The sequence below is a fragment of the Heloderma suspectum genome, chromosome 3 (assembly GCF_057233095.1).
Source record: "Heloderma suspectum isolate Gila_16-S chromosome 3, 16-S_ref, whole genome shotgun sequence".
NCBI lineage: Eukaryota > Metazoa > Chordata > Lepidosauria > Squamata > Helodermatidae > Heloderma > Heloderma suspectum.
In genome coordinates this window covers 267,681,232-267,704,389 of record NC_139460.1, presented here as the reverse complement: position 1 = coordinate 267,704,389, position 23,158 = coordinate 267,681,232, and the positions used below count along the sequence as shown (strand labels likewise).

Below are 23,158 nucleotides of genomic sequence, written 5' to 3'. Positions count from 1 at the left end.
CATTTTAGTAATGAAGCCTTAGGAGAGGTACTTCATCCTTTTAGAATGGGCGACTGGGGGGGGGGGAGTAAACAGAAGCTGGGAAACCACCAAACAATCAGTGGTTGAGGGAAAGGGGGTAGGGATGGAGGAAGGGGCATAGCTGTCTGGGGGCCTCCTGGCGGACCAGATTAGGCCATCAGTCCTGAGGTTCTGCACCCCTGGCTTATATGGATGATTGGCCTCCTCCGATATGTTAGCCTGTATCTGGAATAGCCTTCTAGATATGGGGTACTCATATGGGGCACTCATGTCCTGCTTGTGGGTTCCTGGTTGATAGCTGGTTGGCCACTGAGTGAACAGTATGCTGGACTAGATGGACCCTTGGTCTGATTCAGCAGGGCTCTTCATATGTTCTTAGAGAGGTTTGCCAGGAACCAAATTTGTTGTCTTTTCAGCACCATTCAAAGATCTTTCAATTAATTTGTGTCCTCCCCGCACCACCCCAATATCCTCCACGGCAAATGTTGGTATTGAATATTTACCACCAGTTTTAGGACTTAATGTTTGTATTGGATACCTGACATACAGTGGCATTTAGTAATTGAGATCTGGCCATTTATAACATTGGATATTTGACCAAAAAACAAAACAAAACCAAGAATCAAAAAACTGTGATGCAAGAGTCAAACACTTGAATTTAACATGCCCAAATTTAGTCTCGGCTGTATACATGGATTGTCTTCAGAGAAGGGAGCCTAAGGAGGTGTCTTCCAATTCTTGGCCTTATTTAGAAGGTACTATGCTGCTCTTAGCCTTATGAATCTTGGTTTAGCCCTACTCTAGAGATATTTCATTCTGCAGTTGCATTCCTTTGTAGCACTTTTACTAAGCATTATATGGACAAATAATATTGTTACAAGTATGGGTATCATTGTGGTTTGCCTACCTAGATCCTTAATGTTCTGGAGTTTCGTTCTAGCCTTTAGAGTGTCACACCCCATCAGAGTTTGGGAGAGGGGCAGAAAGAATTGGAGACAGAGAGCTGGGAGATTTCACTGTAGCGGGTTAAACTACAGTTTCTTTGATGTCCAAGTGCTCTTTTTGAAAATCTGATGTGCTGTCTACTCTTTGCTTCCACTCTGTTCTGCTTGTATAATTGTAAATAAACAGGTCTTCATTATTTAAAGCATTTTTATCCTGCTCCTCAGCCAAAATGCTCCCAGAGAGGATTACAAACAATCAGTGAAACAAGACTGTCACTGCCCACAGGCTTACAATAAGAAAAGACATGGCATACAAGGAAAAAGGATGGGTAGGGAAGAGGAAAAATGAAGTAGTCTTTTAGCAGAACAGGTGGAATGGTGCTGCTTCCCTTTTCATCTGCCTCTGTTAAAACCTGTTGGAATGGCTACTGGTGGTGACAGTTGAGGTAGGAGGAGCCTTTGTGAAGAAGGCCTTTCAGCAGGGCTGGTGGAATAGCCCCGCTTCCCCTTCTCATCTCCCTCTATTATGTAGCCTACTGGAAATTACGCAGGTGTTACAAGGATACCATAGGTCTCCAGCATCCACTCTCACTCAAGCTCAACCATATAGTGCTGCTCCTAGACAGCTTACTGGTGCCATTTAGTAAACTGGGGGATATGTAAAAAATACTGTGCCCATAGTCAGCAAATGAACACAGAACAGAGCCAGAAAGAGGCCTCATCACTGGCTAAGTTTGCAGCTAATGCCTTCACAAAATGGCTCCTAACTTGTGATCAGGTCTTCCCTTTGGGCTGTCAGTACTTTTATCTGCTGCCCTCAAGAAAGTTATGTTGCCACATGCTGATCTGGGAACATGCTGGTTCAAAATCAGTTATCCAACTCTTTCTAACATTCCCAGAATAGAAAAGTCAAACTACATCCACTAAACGTGCATCATATCACTTTATGAAATGTATGAAATCAGCCATCATTTGAATCTGTGCGGCTAACACTGGATACTTAAAATTCCTGCTGTTTACAAAGGCACAGTCTCTCCTGGCGCTTCACAAGCAATTTACACATGTGACGCCAACGGAAGCGCATACCCTATAATGACACAGCAAAGTGTATAATTAACATTAATTATATATTGGTATACCCCATAATTTTAATGGCCTTTCATGGAATGGGATCCGCATTTTAAGAGTCAGATGCAGGTTTTGTGGGGCCTCTGAAGTCACCTTCTTTAAACAGACTGAAAGGAATGAGCCCTTAGTCCCTTTCTCGCTGACAAGAGTGCAATCCTGAAAGTGGTGCAACCTCTCCAGCTGGGAGATTGTCATAATACCTTTGAATGCTTTGAAGGGCAGCGCTAGGATTTTAATGTGAGAGGAAACTGTTTTGTGAGAAGATTCTCTGTTGAAAATGGCAGCCTGGAAAAGCCACTCATGCCCATGGGAAGAAGTATTGGGTTTCAGGCTGGCCTATGCCACTGAGGCCTTTGAATAACATCAGACTGACCCATATTTAATCCTCTAAAGCGGGTCCCCAACATGGCACCTGCAGCAGCCTCTAATGGCACCTGAGAAGCTCTCCACTCCCTGCCTTTGTCAAAATTTTATTTTTTAATTTAAAAAACCTTATAAAATGTTAGGCATAAGGTTTTCCTTCCTGTTCCTGAACTTGCTGCTGATCAGTTGTTCAGTGGGCAGGAAGGGAAGAGAAGAGTTGCTTCCTGGCCCCACCCAATCTTCTCTCCACACAGACCTTTCACCTTTTCTCTCCCTCTCTGTGTCTCTCCGTCTCTAGCCTCACTATTTCTCTCTACCTTACCACTTTCCTATTTCTCTCCCATCTCCATCCCTAACCGCCTTCTTTCTCTCCCTTCCTAGCCCCTAGCCTTGCTCTTTCTCTCCCACTCACCCCTTTATCTTTTCTCTCAAGCCCCAGCTTCTAGCTTATTTCCCCCACACATACCTCTATACTTTGTTTCCCCCCCTACTAGCCTTGCTCTTTCTCTCCTTTCTATCCTTTTGCCTTGCTTTTTCCCTCTCCCTCCCAACCTCTAGCTTTGCTGTTTCTCCCACCACACCTCTTTTGGCTAGCCAGGCCCTCACGGCAGCCATTATGTGACTAGCCACATCCTCCATGAGAACCATTTTGTAGTGGCACCCTCAACAGTTTCTCAAATTTCCAAACGTGCCCACAGGTCCAAAAAGGTAGTGGACACCAGCTCTAAAAGAAGGGTGATCAACTTATAGGCCAAAATATCTGGAGGGCCACAACTCTCATCCACTCTAGCCAGTATAGCCAATGGAGAGGGAAGGGGGGAGGTCAAAATATCTGGAGGCCCACAAGTTGCTCACCCTTGCCCTAAAACACATTTTCTCCAATCTGGTGCCCTCCAGATGTGTTAGACTACAACTCTAGCTGGTGTGTGTTTGACTACACAGGTCAGCATGTGTTCGACTACAACTTCAGCCATCCCCAGCCAGTATCTGGAGGACATTAGGCTGGAGAGGGCTGGTGTAAGCAATTTTTAAAAAATCATTAAGTGTTAAAAACACAAGTATTGCTTGAATTTTTACCCCTTGTGGTGCCTGAAGCACTTGTGCATTTGCTTTACTGTATGCTCAGATCTTGCTTGACTACAGGGATAAGAGTACTTCTGTCCACCTGGTGTGCAGGGCAGAGAGTACAATTATTGAACAGATTTTTAACATTTTAGAACTATGAAAAGGAAAAGATGAATACAGCTAGAGTCCTATGAGTATCACAATACATGAAATTGCATGTATTGATTGATACAAATACTGCTGCTGCTCAAACTATATATACACTATTCCCTCCTGTTCCATCCTCCCCACCAAATGCTTCATTTCTAAAATGAGAGGGGATGGCAAAAGCTCAAGACTGGTAGAATATGATGACACTTAAGTAGAGTCTTTATTGCACTGTGAGGTCTGGGTTGTTGCAGTTACTCGGAGGCAAGGGAAAGACTCCTTTTCATTACTACTTAACTTATTGCAGGACTGGTCAGGAGCTGAACTGAGGCTTAAGGGCTGCTTTCCTGCACTCAGAGGGAAATTGTATGAGTCAAAAGCTTGATTTCAGCTGTGTAAAGTGGGGAGGGGACCCCTTTTAGCTCCTTGTCAACAACCACATTCCCTCAGGGGTAATCTGTTGGAGGCCACATGCTAGCAGTGGGTGGGGCCAGAGCCAAAAGTAGGCCAAGCCCCCCGTTTTCCAGGGATGGCCCTAGCATTAGGCAGAGTGAGGCAACCTCAGGCAGCGGATTGCTGGGGGGCAGTGGTGGCAGCCCCCTGGCCATTTCTTCTGAGTCCCCAGCCATTCTCCTCTGTTGGAGCTGTGTGCGCCAAACTAGGCAGTCCTCAGGTGCAATAGACTGTCTCATCACTGTTGGATAATATGAACAACTCCGCATACTTCCAGACACCACAGGGCGATAGAAAACGTGTTGTCTCAACAGCCGCTTGTCTTGTTCATCCCCCTTGTCATCCTGTGACTTGATTGGTTCCCTTCTCCGGCTTCCTCCCCTTCCTCTTCGCCTTTGCAACAGGCCACATGTGCTTTCTCCCTGAGGGAAGCAAGTAACCATATCTCATGCCATCACTTACTTACACTCATGCACCCAGCTTTAGGGGGTGCTTGTAATTGAACAGTGTTAATTTTCTTCAGTGATGTGTATAAAAGCACTAATAGTTGATTTGAACTTCTTCTAGACTGGCTGTAGCCTGCGATTATTCCCTCTAATACTAAATCCTGTGTTACCTGCTTTCTTTGTATAAGGCAGCGCTGCAGCAAGCCACACCAGACTATCCAACAATCACCAGTGTTGAAGCAAAATTCAGATGCCAGTCTAGTTCACTTCTGTATATAGGGGTGCTTTTTTGTACTTTGCCTCATAGAGGCAAAACATCTTGGGCTGGCCCTGTTCTTCCCTCTCTTTCTGCCACCCCACCCCTCTCTCACGCTTCCTCCCCACCCAGCAGACTCTTGGGGGGGGGGGGAAGGGCAGATCATGCGTGCAAGAGATCTGAACTGATCACTTAAGGAAGGCTTTTGAAATTAGGGCGAGGGCTGTATGTGGCTCAAGGGTTACACATTGCCCACCCCTGGTGTAAAGAACACTCTTTTGTGTGATCTGTATTTCTTGTTCTGCGGAAACAGGCCATGCAACATCATTAGACACCATTAAACTGATTTAACTCGTAGAGTTTCTCCCAAGGAAATGTAAGAATGGGTGTTTTAAAAACTATTTATTGTGTAATAATCAAATACGGACACATACCATTAAGGAAGAGAGAGATAAAAGTATCAAAAACAGAGGAAGGGATCATGTACACTGACATCAAAGTCTACAAGGAGGAATCGCAACTGAAGATCACAAGACAGAAAATGATTGCGGAATGCTTACAGGAGGGAATGGGGCTCAACCAAGCAAGTCCCTTCCCAAATCTGGTGCCCTCCAGATGTTTTGGACAATTCCCAGCATCTCTAACCGTTGGACATGCTGGCTGGCGTTGATGGGTATTCCAAAATACCAGGAGGGCACCAGGTTGGGGAAAGCTGCTCCAGATAGATCAATGGATTTTTAGTCCTGGCAGGGGGTTGTCCCCCCAATGTTTGTACTTCTGACAAACAATTGGAAGTACTTCTTCATATAGCGCATAATTAAATGATGGAATTTGCTACCACAAGATGTTGCGATGCCACTAACTTAGATAGCTTTAAAAGAGTAGAGCCTTATGGAAGATAAGGCTATCAATGGCTGATAGTCATGATGGCTATATATTGCCTCCAGTATTGGAGGCAGTATGCCTCTGTATGCCAGTTGTTAGGGAACATGAGCAGGAGGGTGGTATTGTGTTCCTGTCCTGCTTGTGGGCTTCCCACTGGGGCCTCTGGTTGGCCACTGTGGGAACAGAACACAAGGCCAGATGGGCCTTTAGTCTGCTCCACTGGGGCTCTTCTTATATGCATACCCTAGGGTTCACCCGTGCATGCCAAAACCTCTCTCTTGCTCCTCAGGGAGCCCAGGTTGGCTGCAATCCCGTCAGCACTCTAGTCACGCAAGTTTGCTACTAGAGGGAATTATTCCTCTTGATAATTATCATTCCCAAGTGCCCTTAGCTGGGGACAGCGATTGTTAAGACAATTTTGTGTGCATGGGCGCGCACAGATACAGGAAGCTGGGTCCAGACCTAGTAACAGTAACAGGGCAGCAGGAAAATGTTGACTCATCATGAAGTAACAGGCTGAATGTCTGTTGTTCTCTCTTCAGTCAGCCAGTCTCCAGGGGAATCCAACTTCACTAAGGGAATGTGGGAATACTTCTTAAGCACCCTGCTACCGCCAGTCCCCACTAATTGCTCAGCAACAGCAGCCTGCTGCTAGGCTGCACGTGGAGTAATCGCCTTAATCTTCCTGCAAAGCACCAGTAATTGCTAGTCTGATTCTTCTCACTAGCAATGTGTGAGTATTGTGAGTACAATATCCAAGTAGTTTTAGATGTGATCAGGATCACAACGTGTTGGTTACACAGTTATATCATTATAGGAAAATAAAGGATTTGGTAAAGACAACCACCACCCTGTACATCTTTGAATGGCATAAGTCTGTAATCTGTAAGTAAAGAAAGAAAAGGGTTGTCCTCCATCATACTTTTTAAAATATTGTTTGATAAGATTCCTTAGATTTAATTATGGATTTTTTCACATAGTACTCTAAAAAAACCCATTTTTTTCCCAGTATCCAACTGGAAGTCTTGGCTTTATCAACAAGGATTTCTTTATCTTTATCACAACATATTGGGCAATATTTAATAAGCTCTCATAAATGTGATGTCCCTCTGTGAAACCCATACAATGTAAATCAGTTGCCCTGAGTCACTGTGGGGGTTTGTTGCATTTCCCTATTTGAAACTGGTGAAATAGCATCTTTAATTAAGCCACCAGCAGCTCTAATTCAGTGTGTGAGATTAGTTGCAGTGCATGCTCCAACACAATTGTTGTGGCTTTTGTGGATGAAGCATGCAACTGTTGAGTTCGCACTCTCTTGCTCATACCTTACTGCAAAGGACTTTGCAAACAAAATGGGAAGTAAAAATGTTTAAGGCAGGTGTCAATTGCAGTGCATGTAGTAACTTCAAAGCGAGCATGCCAACCTGATTGTAGGACACATATTTCTCTCATCATGCTGATAATCGTGAAGTGAGAACTGGGCCAAAAACAAGGCGGCGGTAAGAATCCAGGGATCAGCCCTGCCCTTAAGCTTCAACTGTTTTATGTGGTTCCAACAACTTTAATACACCAGTTAGTTCTTTCAAAAACACATGGGGTGAAGGGAGAGACACAATTAATGTATGTCTCTCATTTGCCTGGGGGGGTGTGTGTGTGTGTGTGTGTGTCCTGACACAGCGCTTTCTGCCAGGGGCAAAGCATTTGTTTGCATCCTTTTTAACTGTTATTACTACAAAGCCTAAAGCAAGCCATCTAAACAGAAAGACTGAAAACTACAGATTAAAAAGTTACTTGCATGCATATCATACTAACACCTATAAAAATCCTGACATTTGCCAAGAAACAAGTTTTATAGTAATTGCTTCTTACTAAGAAAGAAGGGTACAGATTAGAAATGTTGCTAGAGGCTAAGGATAACGAGCCTAACATCATACACATCCTTGTCAAAAGGAATTAAGGACAAGATTTCTCCTTGCTGTGGCGCTGCCACTATACCAGAGCACTGGCCTTACATAATGCAGCTTTCTAGTAGTTTCCTAAGGCTGCAATTATAAGCAGCCCTACTGGGGAGTAAAGAGCAGCTTTATACATCAACGCATGGTTGCCATTTCCTCATGGCTTCTTCCTACACCATTCTAGTAATCAAAATTTAGTACCCATGGAGGCAGGCAAATCACACAAGATAATGTGTTTCCCTCCTTCCCAACACATCAAGAGGATCAAGTGTTCCGGGATTAATAGCAGACATTGCTGAGTTACATAGTTATCATGCAAACTCAATCCACAATCTAAGCTGTTTGCACTCATTCTGAAAGATCTCCACTATGTTTCCTTATTTCAAGAATATAAAGACTGCTTTCACCCATTATAGCAGAAGCAGGTATACACTGAAGATTTATGGCTGCCTTTTCCCCATCATGAGTACACAGTGGAAACTCACACAAGAGAGGTAGGGCCGCTGTAGGAGGACATAAAAGACTGCATAGACTGGTGGATCACACCAAAGGTCAGTCTAGTCCAACAAACTGTCTCCAACAGCGTCCAGCCAGATGCCCCTGGGAAGACTCATAAGCAAAGCAAGATGCAGATAGTCATCTTGCGTGTTACTACAGTGTATACATTATGTGGGAGGTGGAAAGAGATGTAGCCGATTCATACTTTACATGTTAGAAACAAGTCATAACATATATCCTGTGGGTAACTTTATACTCTTACTGGAATGAGCCCTCCATAGGAGTGGGGAGCATCACTGTTCATGTACCCTCTCACCTACAATGAGATATATAGTAAAGACTGTATGCATGTACGATTTGTGTGATCCTTTCCCCACAAGGAAGATTGCCCACATGTATGTGCACATAGACCATGCTGCATGTTACACTGCATGTTTGGTGAGGGTATGCAAGCATGCTCCCCTAACATACATCTGGTGGATCCATTTCTGGTAAGTATGTGAACCATTTCTAAGAATATAAGAACAGCCATGCTGGATCAGACCAAGGGTCCATCTAGTCCAGCATTCTGTTCACACAGTGGCCAACCAGCTATCAACCAGGAACCCAAGTGCAGGACACAAGTGCAAGAGCACCCTCCCACCCATGTTCCCCAGCATCTGGTGTACATAGGCTCACTGCCTCTGGTACTGGAGGTAGCACATCGCCATCAAGACTAGTAGCCATTGATAGCCTTTTCCTCCATGAATTTGTCTAACCCCCTTTTAAAGCCATCCAAATTGGTGGAGATCACTATATGTATCCACTTCTGTTGTGAAATGTGAACAAACCTAAAGTGTGACATATCACACAGTCGTCAGTGAGGCCAAACTGAGAGGCATGGGTATAAAAGCCTCTCCCTGCAGTGCTTTTGCAGAGACTGGAAATCAGGACAAAGGCATCTTCCACTTCAGGATGGGACAGGGAACACAGGGTTAGAGTTGGTGACATAAAACCCAGCAATTTTCATTTATTTATATATTATACACCCACAGAATAGACAGAGTAAATGCATATGGGGTTATTTTAACTATCCCCCATGAAATGCCAGCTGAACTAAAAGTGTCACTTACATTGTCTCTGCAGCAACCCTGCCCAATTGGTCCACTCATTCTCTATACTCTGAAATAGCTTATATTCTCTCAAATGGGCATTTAATCTTAGCTACATATACCCTCTTTCACATTTTAGTCCATGTTAAAATAGGATGTTTTCCAAAAAGCTAATACAAATGATCGTGTACTTTTAAGGAAAATATGCCTTTATTTTCATTAGAGATTTGTGTCCATTATAAAACAACAAGTTTTAAATACACAAGAATACTGTGAAAGAGTAGGACAGCTTCCCCACAGAACTCCTAACCGCCATTAAACTACGAAACTTAGAACACCTTCCTTTCAGAATGCTGCTGTCACATTGGACTCTTCAAGCTACATGACATCTTTTTAAATGAACAAACAACTTCCATGTGCAGAAAAAAGCAACATCTGTGGATGCCATTTTGGAATAATATTACTTCCCCCAAGGTTTCTCCCTGCCCCCTCCCAAATCCATATCTAAAGTTACATCTCTCTCAAAACTTCATAATGGAGAAAGACTTACGTGTGATTCAGACATTACTCCAGTGGCATTTCTGTCACTGCAAATTTCTCTCATGAGGTCAGGGCTTCACACAACTAAAGAAATGTTTGGATTCAGCTTCCCCTCAAGATCAGTCAGATCAAAGGAATTATTTTCATGCTAGTACAGTACTGTATGAACTGGCCCTTAGTCTCCTGCTTAACCCAACAGTTCAATGCATGGAATTCCACTGGGAATAAAGATGATGCCAAAAGATGTTCAATATGAGAAATACATCATGTGAACTCAGGTCCACAAGGTACTGTCACAACAAACTATTTTATTGACCTAATCCTTCATAGTCATCCCTTTAAATCTGAAACTCTGGTTCAAGTATAAATACTAGTATAAGACTAATCCAAGCCTATGTAAGTTATATTAATGGTATTTCTTGCAAAATAACTTCAAACTTCACATTTTAAAGTAGTAGCAGATGTAGCATTGTGTTACATAACAAGAGATAGATGTCAATTGCTCCAAACCCGGCTATGAAATAACAGTGAGAACCTGTTCTTTACTGCTTAGTTCCTGCCCAGCCAAAAAGAAAGAACAGAGCAGTATCTTTCATTCCTATGGTACAAATACATATATCACTGGATCCAGATTTAGTCATACTTATAGTAGATCCATTGATTTCAGTGGGTCTACTCTAAATATGACAAAGCCTAGATCCAACCCATTCTTTTCAGAACCTTCTACCAAAATATAAGCTCTCTCCCATATCACCCTCAAGAGAATACAAGAGTAACTGAACTTAAGAACCACAAACTCTTGCTAATCCAGGCAATATTTATACTGGACTTCGTTAATCCTATTTCCTTTAGGAGTACAGTCTGGACAACGCTAGATTCAAGACTGACTATATTAGAGCATCAGTTCTGTCGGATCAGGATTGAAAAATAACTTAGGACAGACTGCTTTTCTGCAAGATGGGCAGCTGACCAGCTACTATCAGTTGTTTCCAGCATCCATTATGGGTAGAGATACCTAGTCAAGGAAACCAGTGCATTTTAGGAATGATTATTCAAGTAACGACAAGCATAATGGGATTGTAACAAGTTCAACAAATGTCTCAAGTGGAACTTGATCATGCTTGAAGGCATTCAAAAGTAGCCACATAAAGGGTTATTCATTTAGACAGGCAGAATGCTATACCTGGAAGCAAGATAGGGATTACATTTGCCACTTCTTTCCTGGTTTACCTCCATTAGAGACAGTAATTAACTTACTCATAAAATCATCTTGACCAACAGCTTAATTATGTTCTCATTTAGTTTCAAGGATGTAGTTGTTCTGCAGTATTTTGGAGGCCACAAGTTCTTTTTATCTTAAGTTACATGAAATTATGTAAAACACCCTTAAAAGGGCAGTTCTCAATTTCCAGAAAACCGATCCAAATAGCATTTAAGCAGTATTTTTCTAATTTTCTGAGCAGTTATAAATGCACAGATATTCTCGACCCCACTACCAGCAAGTGCACAGTATTGCATTGAAAGGGAGCAGGAAAATAATATAACTTGAGAGACACACACACAAGGTAATGTTTCCAAGTTGTCATTAGTGCAAAGTGACTATGGCAGTTTCTGCTATAACTAAATCCACTTGTATTCCATCTACTGATAAGTTTTAAGCAGATATTTTTTTCCAGAGAGAAAAGGGGGAAATATATTTGTGTGTATGTATTTGGTGGGGTTCATGGGCAGGAAGGTAAGAAACCCAGTCAATAATTTTGCTAGATTCGCCTTTTGGTACCAACACAGAGTACTGTCATCTGTCCCTCTGAGAAAAGTTCAACATTATGATTGTCAAATGTTTCAGTTCTTTCTTTTTTAAAGCCCAAGTGATTTCTGGACAATTTGCTTGGCAATTTTGTTAAATTGCTCTCTGTCTTCCCGCCACATTTTAGAGGCATCCACGTTGGCTCCACTCTCATCATTCGGTTCTGAAATGAGAAAGAAACATTAAATCAACAGGAAAAAAAGAAGCTATGGGATCTGCCCCAATATAGTGTTGCTCTGGGCCACAAGAATTACAACCACTAGAAGTAGAACATATAGGAGACAAGAATTCTTATTTCCACTTCATTCCATACAATGTTCCAGAACAAAGAAAAGTTCAAGCAACTACAGCAGCTTAGGATTCAGCATTCTTTTCTCCGAGAGGCCATCAACAGCAGGCACATTAGAGCCACATTCAGATGTATGAGTATTACGAGCATGAGCACTCTTGAAATTTGGGCTCACACATTACCTCCTCTCTTCCCACATCCTCTACACATGAGGAGAGAAAATGAGAAATTTAAAATCACATCTGCAGCAAACAATACTTTACTGTTTCTTCCAAACCTGGCAAACTATGGTTTGCTGCAAATCATGACTGGAAGTTTCTAATCTCCTCTTGTGTGCAGAGGGTGTGGGAAGGGGAGGATAGAACATGCATGTTACAGGCTCCTTCTGCTTGTAATGCCAAACGATGGTTTGACGTTACATCTGAATGTAGTCTAAGATTCTGCCTGTTCAGTCCCCACCTTCCGCCCCAATTTCCTGCCCTGCAGCTTCCATGTGTTGTTGGTACAATAAGGAAGTTTGGGATGCCAATACAGTGTGAAACCTAATGGATACTATACATGCATCACAGACGCCTAATGTTTTGATGGCTTGGCTACACACTATCCCCATGTGTGCATGCACAGCATTAAGAAACTGGAATGGCAGAGTTTGAGACATTAGCAGCCATGGAGAACTGCCCATGTAGGGATTGAAGGCAACTCCAGAGTGGCAGGTCAGGGGACAGAGCTGGCCCACTGGATAATTTAGCTAACTGACCCATGATAGACAATCTGAGCTACTTCATCCTCATTTCAATTGTATTTTTAAAAATTTGATTTTTTTGTATTGGTATTTGGATTTTATAAATTAATTTTTATTGATGCATAAAGTCTTGAAGGCAGGTTACTGGAAAGTGGGGTATAAATGTTTTTTTAAGTTAAATAAATAGTTCTCATACATTGTACCTTGATGCTTTCTGGAAGCTAAGTTCACTTAGATAAGCATGTCCTATTCATGCCTACAGGGGCATATAGTAATAAGACTTCAAATGACTACTACTTCAATGCCAGAATGAATGCCATTGTTCACTTTTGCCATCTGAGCATCAGCAGCTCATCAGCCTGCCCTGCCCTGTGACCTTTGCCATAGTGGGAGAGTACCAACTTTCTCTTATTTAGGAAAACATGGATCGATCTGATAGGTTCTTTGGAGCTGTCATGAACTGTATTTTTAATCATCTTGTCAGTCACTCCATGCATACTTAGAGAAGATAGGCCAGTGCCAAATCTCAGGGAACAGAAGCCTACACAAAAGAGAACCTTAGCTACATAATTTCCAAGGTTGCCCTTGAAATACTTGGCATTTAGGTAGCTTAAGAAAGTGCATTAAGATTAAGCATTCACCTCCTACAGCTACAGAGACCAATACTGAACCCAACTGTATAAGCCACTAATCTAGGGTAGGCCACTGCAAATACAATATGGAAACTGGATACACAAAGTGCTAGAGTAGTCCAGTAATTTTTTATTATCTTCCTAGCCTAGTGTCTGCAGGTGAATTGCTGTTTTGTACCTGCCAGCATGCTGACCACAGACAAGAGGATCTTCTCCACACTTTGTACTGGGCTCCATCGTTCTGCACTGCTCTCATAGCCCATGGGATCATCCCCAGGAGCATGAAGAATAGAAATGCAAACTCTCCCATCTGGATAAACTGTGGAGGAGAAGGGAAACATTTTACAAGTGAAGTATGTGACTCTTAGAAGGAGAACATAGTGAAAAGACAGAATAACCAAAAGGCAGATTCTTGCCACTTACATGATGGAATCTCTCTAGCCAGTGACACCATTAAAATGGAACTGACCTCCACCCTCTCCCGCGCTGCCTTGTAGGCAGCGTGGAACAGCCCCGCGCTTGGAAGAGGCGCATGGAGTCGCAAAAACAGGGTATTCCTGGTGGGGGGCCCAGGTAAGGAAATCGGAAATGCTGGTATGACACGTCCTACCTGTCGTCTGGCTGCCGCTTCCTGTATTCCAAGATTTTATTTATTTATTTATTTATTTATTTAATTTCTATACCGCCCAATAGCCGAAGCTCTCTGGGCGGTTCACAAAAATTAAAACCAAACAACACACAATAAAACAATTTAAAATATATAGAACATTAAAACCACAATATAACAATACAACCACAATAAAACCTAGCAGCAGTGCAAGAGTTTAAAATACAGATTTAAAACAGCAAAGATAAAAATTTAGAAAGCTAAAATGCTAAAATGCCTGGGAAAATATAAAGGTCTTCACCTGGCGCCGAAAGGAATACAATGTAGGCGCCAGGCAAACCTCACTAGGGAGCTCATTCCAGAGCCGGGGTGCCACAGCAGAAAAAGCCCTCCTCCTAGTAGCCACCCGCCTCACTTCCTTTGTCAGGGGCTCACGGAGAAGGGCCGCTGATGATGATCTTAAGGTCCGGGCAGGCACATATGGGAGGAGGCGATCCTTCAGGTAACCTGGCCCCAAGCCATTAAGGGCTTTGAATGTTAACACCAGAACTTTGAATCAGGCCCGGAAATGGACTGGCAGCCAGTGCAGCTGGAAAAGTACTGGCGTAATATGAGCTCGCAGGCCAGTCCCTGTTCACAATCTTGCTGCCCTATTTTGGACCAGCTGAAGTTTCCGGACCGTTTTCAAAGGCAGCCCCACATATAACGCATTGCAATAATCCAGACGAGAAGTTATCAGAGCATGGATAACTGTAGCTAGGCTATCTCTGTCCAGATAAGGGCATAGTTGGTATACCAGCCTAAGCTGATAAAAAGTGCTCCGTGCCACTGAGTTCACCTGTGCCTCAAGTGACAGTTCTGGATCCAAGAGCACCCCCAAACTACGAACCTGATCCTTTAGGGGGAGTGCAACCCCCTCCAGAACAGGTTGAATATCACCTAGCCGGGCAGACGAACCACCCACTAACAGTACCTCCGTCTTGTCTGGATTGAGTTTCAGTTTATTGGCCCTCATCCAGTCCATTACCGTGCCCAGGCACTGATTCAGAACAGCCACTGCCTCACCTGGTTTTGATGAGAAAGAGAGGTAGAGCTGGGTGTCATCTGCATATTGATGGCACCTCAGCCCACACCTCCGGATAACCTCCCCCAGCAGTTTCATGTAGATGTTAAACAGCATGGGGGATAAAATAGAGCCCTGTGGAACCCCATGGCATAATTGCCATGGCACAGAGCAATAATCCCCCAGCACCACCTTCTGGAATTGGCCATCCAAGTAGGAGCGGAACCACTGTAGTGCAGTGCCTCCAACTCCTAACCCAGACAACCTATCCAGAAGGATACCATGGTCGATGGTATCGAAAGCCGCTGAGAGGTCCAGGAGAATCAACAGGGTCACACTCCCCCTGTCCCTCTCCCGGCAGAGTTCATCCCACAGGGCGACCAAGGCAGTTTCCATTCCAAAACCAGGCCTGAAGCCCGACTGAAATGGATCTAGATAATCCGTTTCATTCAAGAGTGCCTGGAGCTGTCCTACAACCACCCGCTCAAGCACCTTGCCCAGGAAGGGGATGTTGGCCACTGGCCTATAATTGTTAACATCCTCTGGGTCCAGGTTAGGCTTTTTCAGGAGTGGTCTAATTACTGCCTCTTTTAAAGCGGCAGGCACCACTCCCTCTCTCAAGGAGGAATTTACAACCTCCTGGACCCAGCCGGACAACCCCTCCTTGTTTGATTTAATAAGCCATGAAGGGCAAGGGTCAAGCACACAAGTGGTCGATCGGACTTGGCCAAGCTCCTTGTCCGTAAACTCAGGCCTCAGTAACTGAAACTCATCCAATAAAACTGGACCAGATGGTGCTCTGAACGCCTCTACTAATGGAACTGCATTAATGGTGGTGTCCAATTCATGACGAATCTGAGCGACTTTATCCTCAAAGTGCCATGCAAACTTGTCACAGCGTGCTACTGAGGGTTCCACCGTCTCTCTCCCTGGCCCAGAATGTAACAGGCCGCGAACCACTCGGAAAAGCTCCGCTGGACGAAACTGAGAAGATGCAATGCTGGTGGAAAAGAACTGTCTCTTTGCCACCCTCACCGCCACAGAGTAGGCTCGATAGTGGGCTCTTACCTGTGTTCGGTCAGACTCAGCACAAGTTTTCCTCCACCTGCGTTCTAGCCGTCTCCCCTCTTGCTTCATTGCCCTCAGCTCAGGTGTACACCAAGGAGCTGGCCGGGCTCTGCTCAGAGGGAGAGGGTGCTTGGGCGCGATCGTGTCAACCGCCCGATCCCACAGCTAGACAGCTGAAATTGGCTGTCTAGCCATAAATGCAGGGCGGCTGAAGCGCAGAGGGGACAATCCCCTCCGTGCTTCTCCTGCCCTGCATTGGATAGGCGGTCGCCCCCGAGTTCACAGGCAGCCACCTATCCCGATAGGATTGTGCCCTAAGAGCACGAAATTACATGGTGGAGGGATTTCCCATGAGCAGGTGTGTCATTTGAAAGCAACTTCTCCATGAAATCATAAGTAGACAGTTATTTAAATAAGGCAGTTATTCTATGGTGAATATTTCTCTTGAACCTAAATTTTGTAAATATAGTATCAATATTTTAGAAGGTTTTTCTGTAATGACTCCCCCTACCAATACACTTACACAGTAATGGTAATGGTCTGACCATGGTGAACAAACAGCACAGCCTTCCCCAACATGGTGCCCTCCAGATGTGTCAGACAACAACTCCCATCACCCTCAGCCAGTGACACCACATTGGGGAAGGATTGGCATTTGCAACTCTGGGAACTCAAGAGTTCCAAGTATACTTTTAGCCGAAAGGGAATATAAACTTTTAAGACTCATATCTTCCTAGAAAAAAAGGGAGGATTCAAAACATTAATTTCTGAAAAATTCCAAAATCAATGTAGCATGATGTTTCCCATATGCTCTCTGTGTAAACATTGTTTAATCATTTAGGGTACAATCCTATGCTTGTTTAGACAGAAAGAAGACCTAAAACGCCCAGCATTCCCCAGCCAGCATCCCCATGAGAGTTGTAGGACTTTTTTCTGTCTAAACATGCATAGAATTGCACCCTTAGTCATTTTAAAGTATTTTTGATTGTGAATGTTTTTAGATATTTTTTAAAGTCCAAGAGACAGTATTTTTCTTATAACTGTATGTAGGTTTATTATCCCATTTTTGAAATGTGCATGCTGTCAGTCTCTTCTGATCAAACCTTTATTAAAATCATTTCCCCCCTGAAATACCTCCCAAAAATGGCTCTGTTGCCCCCAAACATGCTGCAGTCTTGAATTTTTTTGTGCTTCAATAAACTTTTGGTGCATCTTTAATAGTCTGCCTTGCATTAGTGTTTGGTGCCATTACCCTTTTTGACGGCTTTGGATGAGATGGAGGTAGACCATATTATAAATAGAAATTAGTAGTGCTGTTCTAACCCAATGGCCGGGGAAACGTTTGGTTCTGTTTTCATTGCTCTCTAGTCCCCCCCACCCAGTTATTCTACCATTTGTCCAGCTATCCTCCACCCGAATTACAGCACATTTAAATGGGTGGTTGAAAGCTTCCAGGCACATTTTCAAATTTTCCCTTCAGCTAACATCTGTGCAAGTTTGCAACATGTTAAGTGCTATATATAGGTTATTCTGTTTACTCCCTCTCTATAGCTCTAGGGTAGGGATTGGTTGCTGGTCTATCCATAGTTAAGGGAAAGGAAGACAACATTTGATGGATTGCTATTAGTTCTGTGGAGGAGTAATGAGAAGAGAGCAGGTAAAGATGACATATGCTTGCAAAGTCCCAATATATAAGCTTATGAAAAAGAATACACAAGAATGCATCACATACTATTCGCAAATGCTATTTTTTCTTCTCCAGTTCCTATTTCAAATGTACCTATCTATCTGCCTACAATGCTCTCAGCGGACAATCAAGCTTGCATTCTTAAAAAGGAAGATTAAGAATGTGGGACTCAATTCTATGAATGTTTCCTTTAAGATGGAAATTATACATAACCCAGCTATGTACTTTAAACAGGTCTGCAAGGTGAGGACAAAATGTTACCAGAAACTGAAAAAAATTAAACTAATGCTGAATCTGCATGGCACAATATCAGAAGCAAAAGGAGGATTTCATAAGCAGCACGAATTCCAGTGTTTAACATCACCTAAAACAAGTATCTGCAGTCTTTGTCAGGGCTAAGTGTTCCAACCTTTTAAATCTTTTTTGTTGTATAGAGCATGTGAGGCCAGAATACTCAAGGGATGATAAATTGCCAAATGTAAATCACAGATAGGTCTAGGCATATAGTCATAAGGAAAAACATCTGCAATGTTTGTGGCTTTCAGCAGCATAAACTAGCCCCATACAGAATGCCTCTAGGCTAGTTCAGGAAGGCAAGACCTGACGGTTAATTGTGCTTTTATCTGTTTGTATTGTTTTGATTTTTGTAAACTAGCTTAAATAATTGATAAGACAATAAGTACATGTTTTAAACAAAAATCTAGTTCTAAGAAAGTAGCCAAATTAGTCATGACACAGCTTCACACTTCTCCAAATTCTGCAATGCAGTTCACACCTCAACAAGCTTACCAAAATGCATACAGAATGCATATTTTAGGATAAAATACATTCAGAAATGCTTATTTTCTGAGAAGATACATTCAAAAATACATATTTATATAGAAACTTATGTGGACTTATAAAATCGCAAATTAACAGAGAGGGACGGAACAGCTTCATGAATAAACATATGCAAATCTGACATGGGACTGCAAATAGACTGATCCATCCCTAGCAGTAATCTACTGCTTCAAGCAATTTCCCCTCAGCCTCGATCATTTCGTATTGGAGGCAGGCTGGGCGAAAATGACCTAACGCAGAGTGCAATGAGATACCATTAGGAGTACATACATGTACATTTCAATCCCTTCTCTGTGCACTCCTCCTCCTGCTATATATGTGAACAGGGCAGATTCTCCCCCACTGCTTTATATGTGAATGGGGCAGAAATGTGGACAGCTGCACTGTCACATCTAATTTAGCCCTGACCCTGCTGCTTACTTTGAAGGATGTTATGTTGAAGTCGATGGTAAGTACTCCTAAAGTTTAGGACTGGGTATTAAAGGTGGCATAAAATTGCAAAGCAGAAATTAGGATTTCTATCATGAACTCCTTATCTTTTACTCATTACAAAAACTAGCACAAATGTGGGATACACTAAAGCCCTATGAAAGCATTTGTCTGCTTCTGTGTGGGGCTAAAGTGTGTAGGGTTATGCGAGCGCACATGTAAGCCCTGCACCCAATGTCCCCACACTCCCGGCTTCTGCGTTGGCCTTTGTGCATTGTGCGTAAAGGTCTGTATAGGGCTTCTGTACTAAGAAGTCAGGCCCTCAAAGTATGACAGGTTAAAAGAAAAACAAGAGTCAGTACCCTGCATCGAGGAGGCACGGCAGAACTGGTACTATTGACAATCAATGAGTCCTACATTCTGTGAAGACTCAGCTGCTATGATTAGGGTGCAGTTTGGATGCCTCCACCACACCAAGCTGGAAGGAACCTTCATGGTAAGGGATCAATGTTCTGTTCCCAGTTTGATGTAAGCAGGCATCCAGCAATGGGATGTGCACCAGCAAATCTGGCTAGTAGGGCAAGAAGTGTTTCAGGTGAGTCTTAGGAAGAGGGAAGCACCTGTTGCAGGACTCTTCCTCCAAATGTTGCTTCAGCAGAGGCAAATGTGTCCATCTTGTAGCACGTGGTGAACATGTTCGGGTTGCACTAAATGGCCGCTCTGCAGTTCCCTGAGAGGGGGCCATTGATGGAGAATGCTGCTGAGGTGGCTGCAGCTCAAGTAGACTGTGCTGTGAGATGCAATGTCTTTGGGAGGTGCTGGACCTTGAATACCAGGGGTGTACAATCTCAGGCCCAGGAGCCAAATCCAGCCCTCCAGAGTTTGCCAAATGGCCATGCACCTTCCCTAGACCCCACCCCCTTTTCCCCAAACCACCCATCATTTGGTGGTTTCCCAGCTTTTGAGCAGTTCCTCCCCACCCCCCATTCTAAAAGCTTGAAATGCCTCTCCTAAAGTTTAGTTACTGGCAGTAAAAACTTTATGCTAAAATATCCTGGTATTCTTTGTATTTTCTCCCTGCCCCTTTTGCCTTTGGTCCTGCCCACCACTGGAATGTGGTCCCTGAAAGCTACTCTGAAATCAAATTCAGCCCTCAGGCTGAAGGAGGTTCTGCACCCATTGTATACTTTACAGATGCATGGCTTAGCCACCTGGCAAGGGTGGAGTTGGATACTTTTCTCCTGTAGGAGACTGAATGAAAGGAAAGTCGGAGTGTCTAGTATTTGCTTTGCATTTGATGTACATTTTAAGAGCTCTACATATGTCCAACCTGTGCCATGCCCTCTTGGAGAAGATCTGGGACGCAAGGAGGGTACAGGATGAGTTCCCGCACTCTGTGAAAGATAGTATTAACTTTTGTGATAAAGGCGCTGTCAGGGCAGGGAAGTATGGTGTCCCTCTGGAATATGTGTAAGTGATCCCTGACCAAGAGAGCCAATAGCTCCAAGATCCTCCTGGACAGTGTGATCACTTCTCAAAAAGATGCTCTTTCTGGTGGCAATCTGAGAAGTATGGATTTTAGGGACTCAAAAATTGGATTGGTCAGGGCTTTGGTGACTATGTGAAGATTCCACATGAGGAAGGATTACTGGCGGGCTGAGAAGCAATGCCCTCCAAGAAAACATCCAAGCTGTAGATACAATCCTAGCGGACAGTAGCCAGGCTTAGAAAGAAACAAAGAGGACAAAAGCCTGTCTACAGAGGCTTGAGGTCTAGTGATAGAGACTGTAAGCTGAATGTCTTGGAGGCAGAGTTGAGTGACCACTGAGATTAGTTTGGAGAACACTCTGGGGGCTAAGTCAGGCCGAACGACAGGGCCTTCCACTGAAAGTGTCTCTGCTTCTAGGCAAACCTTCAGTATCTCCTGTGTGGCTGGGGAATGGGCACACACAGGTAGGCCTCCACAAGATCAATGGAGGCAAAGAACTTGCCTGTGTGGAGGCCTTCCATATAGTATGGTTTCCACCTGGAACTGTGGTATATGACAAACCTGTTGACAAACTGCAGGTCCAGGGTGGCTCTCCATTCCCCTCCCCCCAATCCTTTTAGGAATGGCCCCGATAACATTTCATTGGATGGAACAGGCTTGATGACCCTGATCTTGAGCAGATTATCTATGACCCGATGTAAAATCTCTTGCTTTGCTTGAGACCTCGAGGCCAAGGAAGACAAGAACCCATCCTTTCGCTTTCCCTGAAATACAATGCAGTAGCCTTGTCTGCTGGTGTTGACAATCCAGAGGTCCATGGCTGAAGATTCCCAGGTTGTCAGGAAGTGCTGGAGCCTCCCCCCCACCCCTGAGAAACTGGTCATGTCACAGTTGATGACACTACCCTTTTTTGGCTGGGAAGTTGTGAGTCTAGTGCATGAGGATGACTAGGTTCTGGCACAGAATCTGAAGCAGGTTCAGGCTGACTTGGGATATCTGTAGTCCCTGGAGTGGAAGGAGCTTCAGAATGCTCCCCTGTTGGGACAAAAGGAGGGACTGGATTGTCTGGAAGGCTTTTTCTTCTTTTTGTGAGAAGGCATTGCCTTATCTCAAATTTCCACTAGAATATCTTTACGCATCCCTTAAGGGAACTAGAGGGCACATCAACCTTCCGATATTTCAGCCAGAGGAACCTCCTGGTGAGTATGGTGGCTGCTATAGATCTTGCTGCAAACAAGAGAAAATCGTGGCCAGCATCAGCCACAAGGATAGTCTTAGATAGTTTTGTTAGGCCCCTACAGAGAATAGACTGGTCTAATTCGTTGCTGTTTATAGAGGTCCTCCATCCAGAGGCTATACTGCTGTTGGACACTATGTGGACTATGGTGGTCAGAAAAGTGGAATCTATTTTTGATGCCCCCCCCCCTCCCTCGGGCCATGCTGCACTCCCGCTCCTCTTGCTCTCCAGTTGTCCCTGAGAAATGCTTACATGACTCGGTGTGGAGAGCATCATTGAGCTAATCCTTGTAGCAGCTAGGGCTGGCATGGTGTGGAGTCAGAGTGGCTAGCAGGCTGGCATTGAGCTATGAGCTCCAAGGAAGAAGGAACATTCCCACTGTGTTCACCTTCTAGATAGCCCTCACAACAGCTAAGGCTGGCTTCTACAGGAGCGGCAGAGCTCCAGAGGCAGCTTCAGCTGGGATATGTCTTTTGTCTCAAGTAGGCTGATAGGCTTGGTCACAGTGGTACCAGAGGCGAATTCTGCGCAAGCCATTTGGAGGGTTTCATCACACAGATATGTTGGCATGTGTTTTGTAGGCAAAGTTCTTCCCTGCTGGCACTATGGATAGAGTAGGTGAAGTTGAGAAGGGAGAGGAGATCAGAAGAACTCACGAGGCAAGTGAGGATCTGAAAGCTTTTCTTTCTGTTTTTAAAAGAGAAAAGGTGAGAAGCACAAAGAGGATGTAAGGAACAAGGAATCAGAAGCTTTAAGTAGCAGGGACACAAACGAAGGAGCTGGCTCTCCTGAGCAAAAAAGACTAACTGGGTGGAGATTTTGGCCATGTGATCCTTGCCTTTCCTGGTGGTAGGGAGGTCTCCATCACACCAAACTGGGAACAAGTGTTCTAAGGGTCCCTTAACTTTTTTTTTTCCTTTAGGAAGTAATTGCAAGATAAATAGCCCTAGATAACTGGACTTGATGGAACTCTTTACAGATGTAGAAAACACAATGATGTCACCTACTGGTAAAACTTACTGATTATTAGAACTTACTATTGGGATGAAACATCTCACATGTGAACTTCATCTTTGGAGGACTTAAAGGATAATCAAGAGGAAAACTCAGAATAGCAGGAAAAACACCATACTCAAAGCAAGTGTCTTCTGGGCCCCTAAAAACAAAATGAAATATTAAATTTGTGTAGCATGAGACCATTCAGCATTACTTTAAAACCAGCTCCAAAATATTAGCTACTAAGAATTAAAGCATAAATGTTGTACCAGATTGTAACAGGTTACCATCAAATGCTATAGCATTTCAAGGAATTATCTCATAAAAGTAGTTTCGTATACATGCAATTATGACAAGGAAGTAGCTTCTAATTAGTATGGCAGACTGAAATGAATTAGTAACAGTTACTCTCTACCACAAAGAGATCAGAACTTTCAATAGGGTCTCTTAGATGTAATACAGTAAAATCAGTTTCATGTG

General features: G+C 43.6%; 1 protein-coding gene across 1 annotated transcript in view; it reads right to left on the bottom strand.

Moving 5' to 3' along the window:
• Positions 1-9,137: 9,137 nt before the first annotated feature.
• Positions 9,138-23,158, bottom strand: part of UBE2G2 (ubiquitin conjugating enzyme E2 G2) — a 29,177-nt gene continuing 15,156 nt past the window's right edge. Inside the window, exons 4-6 of the mRNA XM_084846888.1 lie at positions 22,720-22,838; positions 13,441-13,581; positions 9,138-11,762 (exon numbers count right to left, since the gene is read on the bottom strand). Coding sequence (XP_084703014.1) covers positions 11,650-11,762; positions 13,441-13,581; positions 22,720-22,838 — 373 coding nt within the window. The 3' untranslated portion in view covers positions 9,138-11,649. The remainder of the gene's footprint in view (positions 11,763-13,440; positions 13,582-22,719; positions 22,839-23,158) is intronic.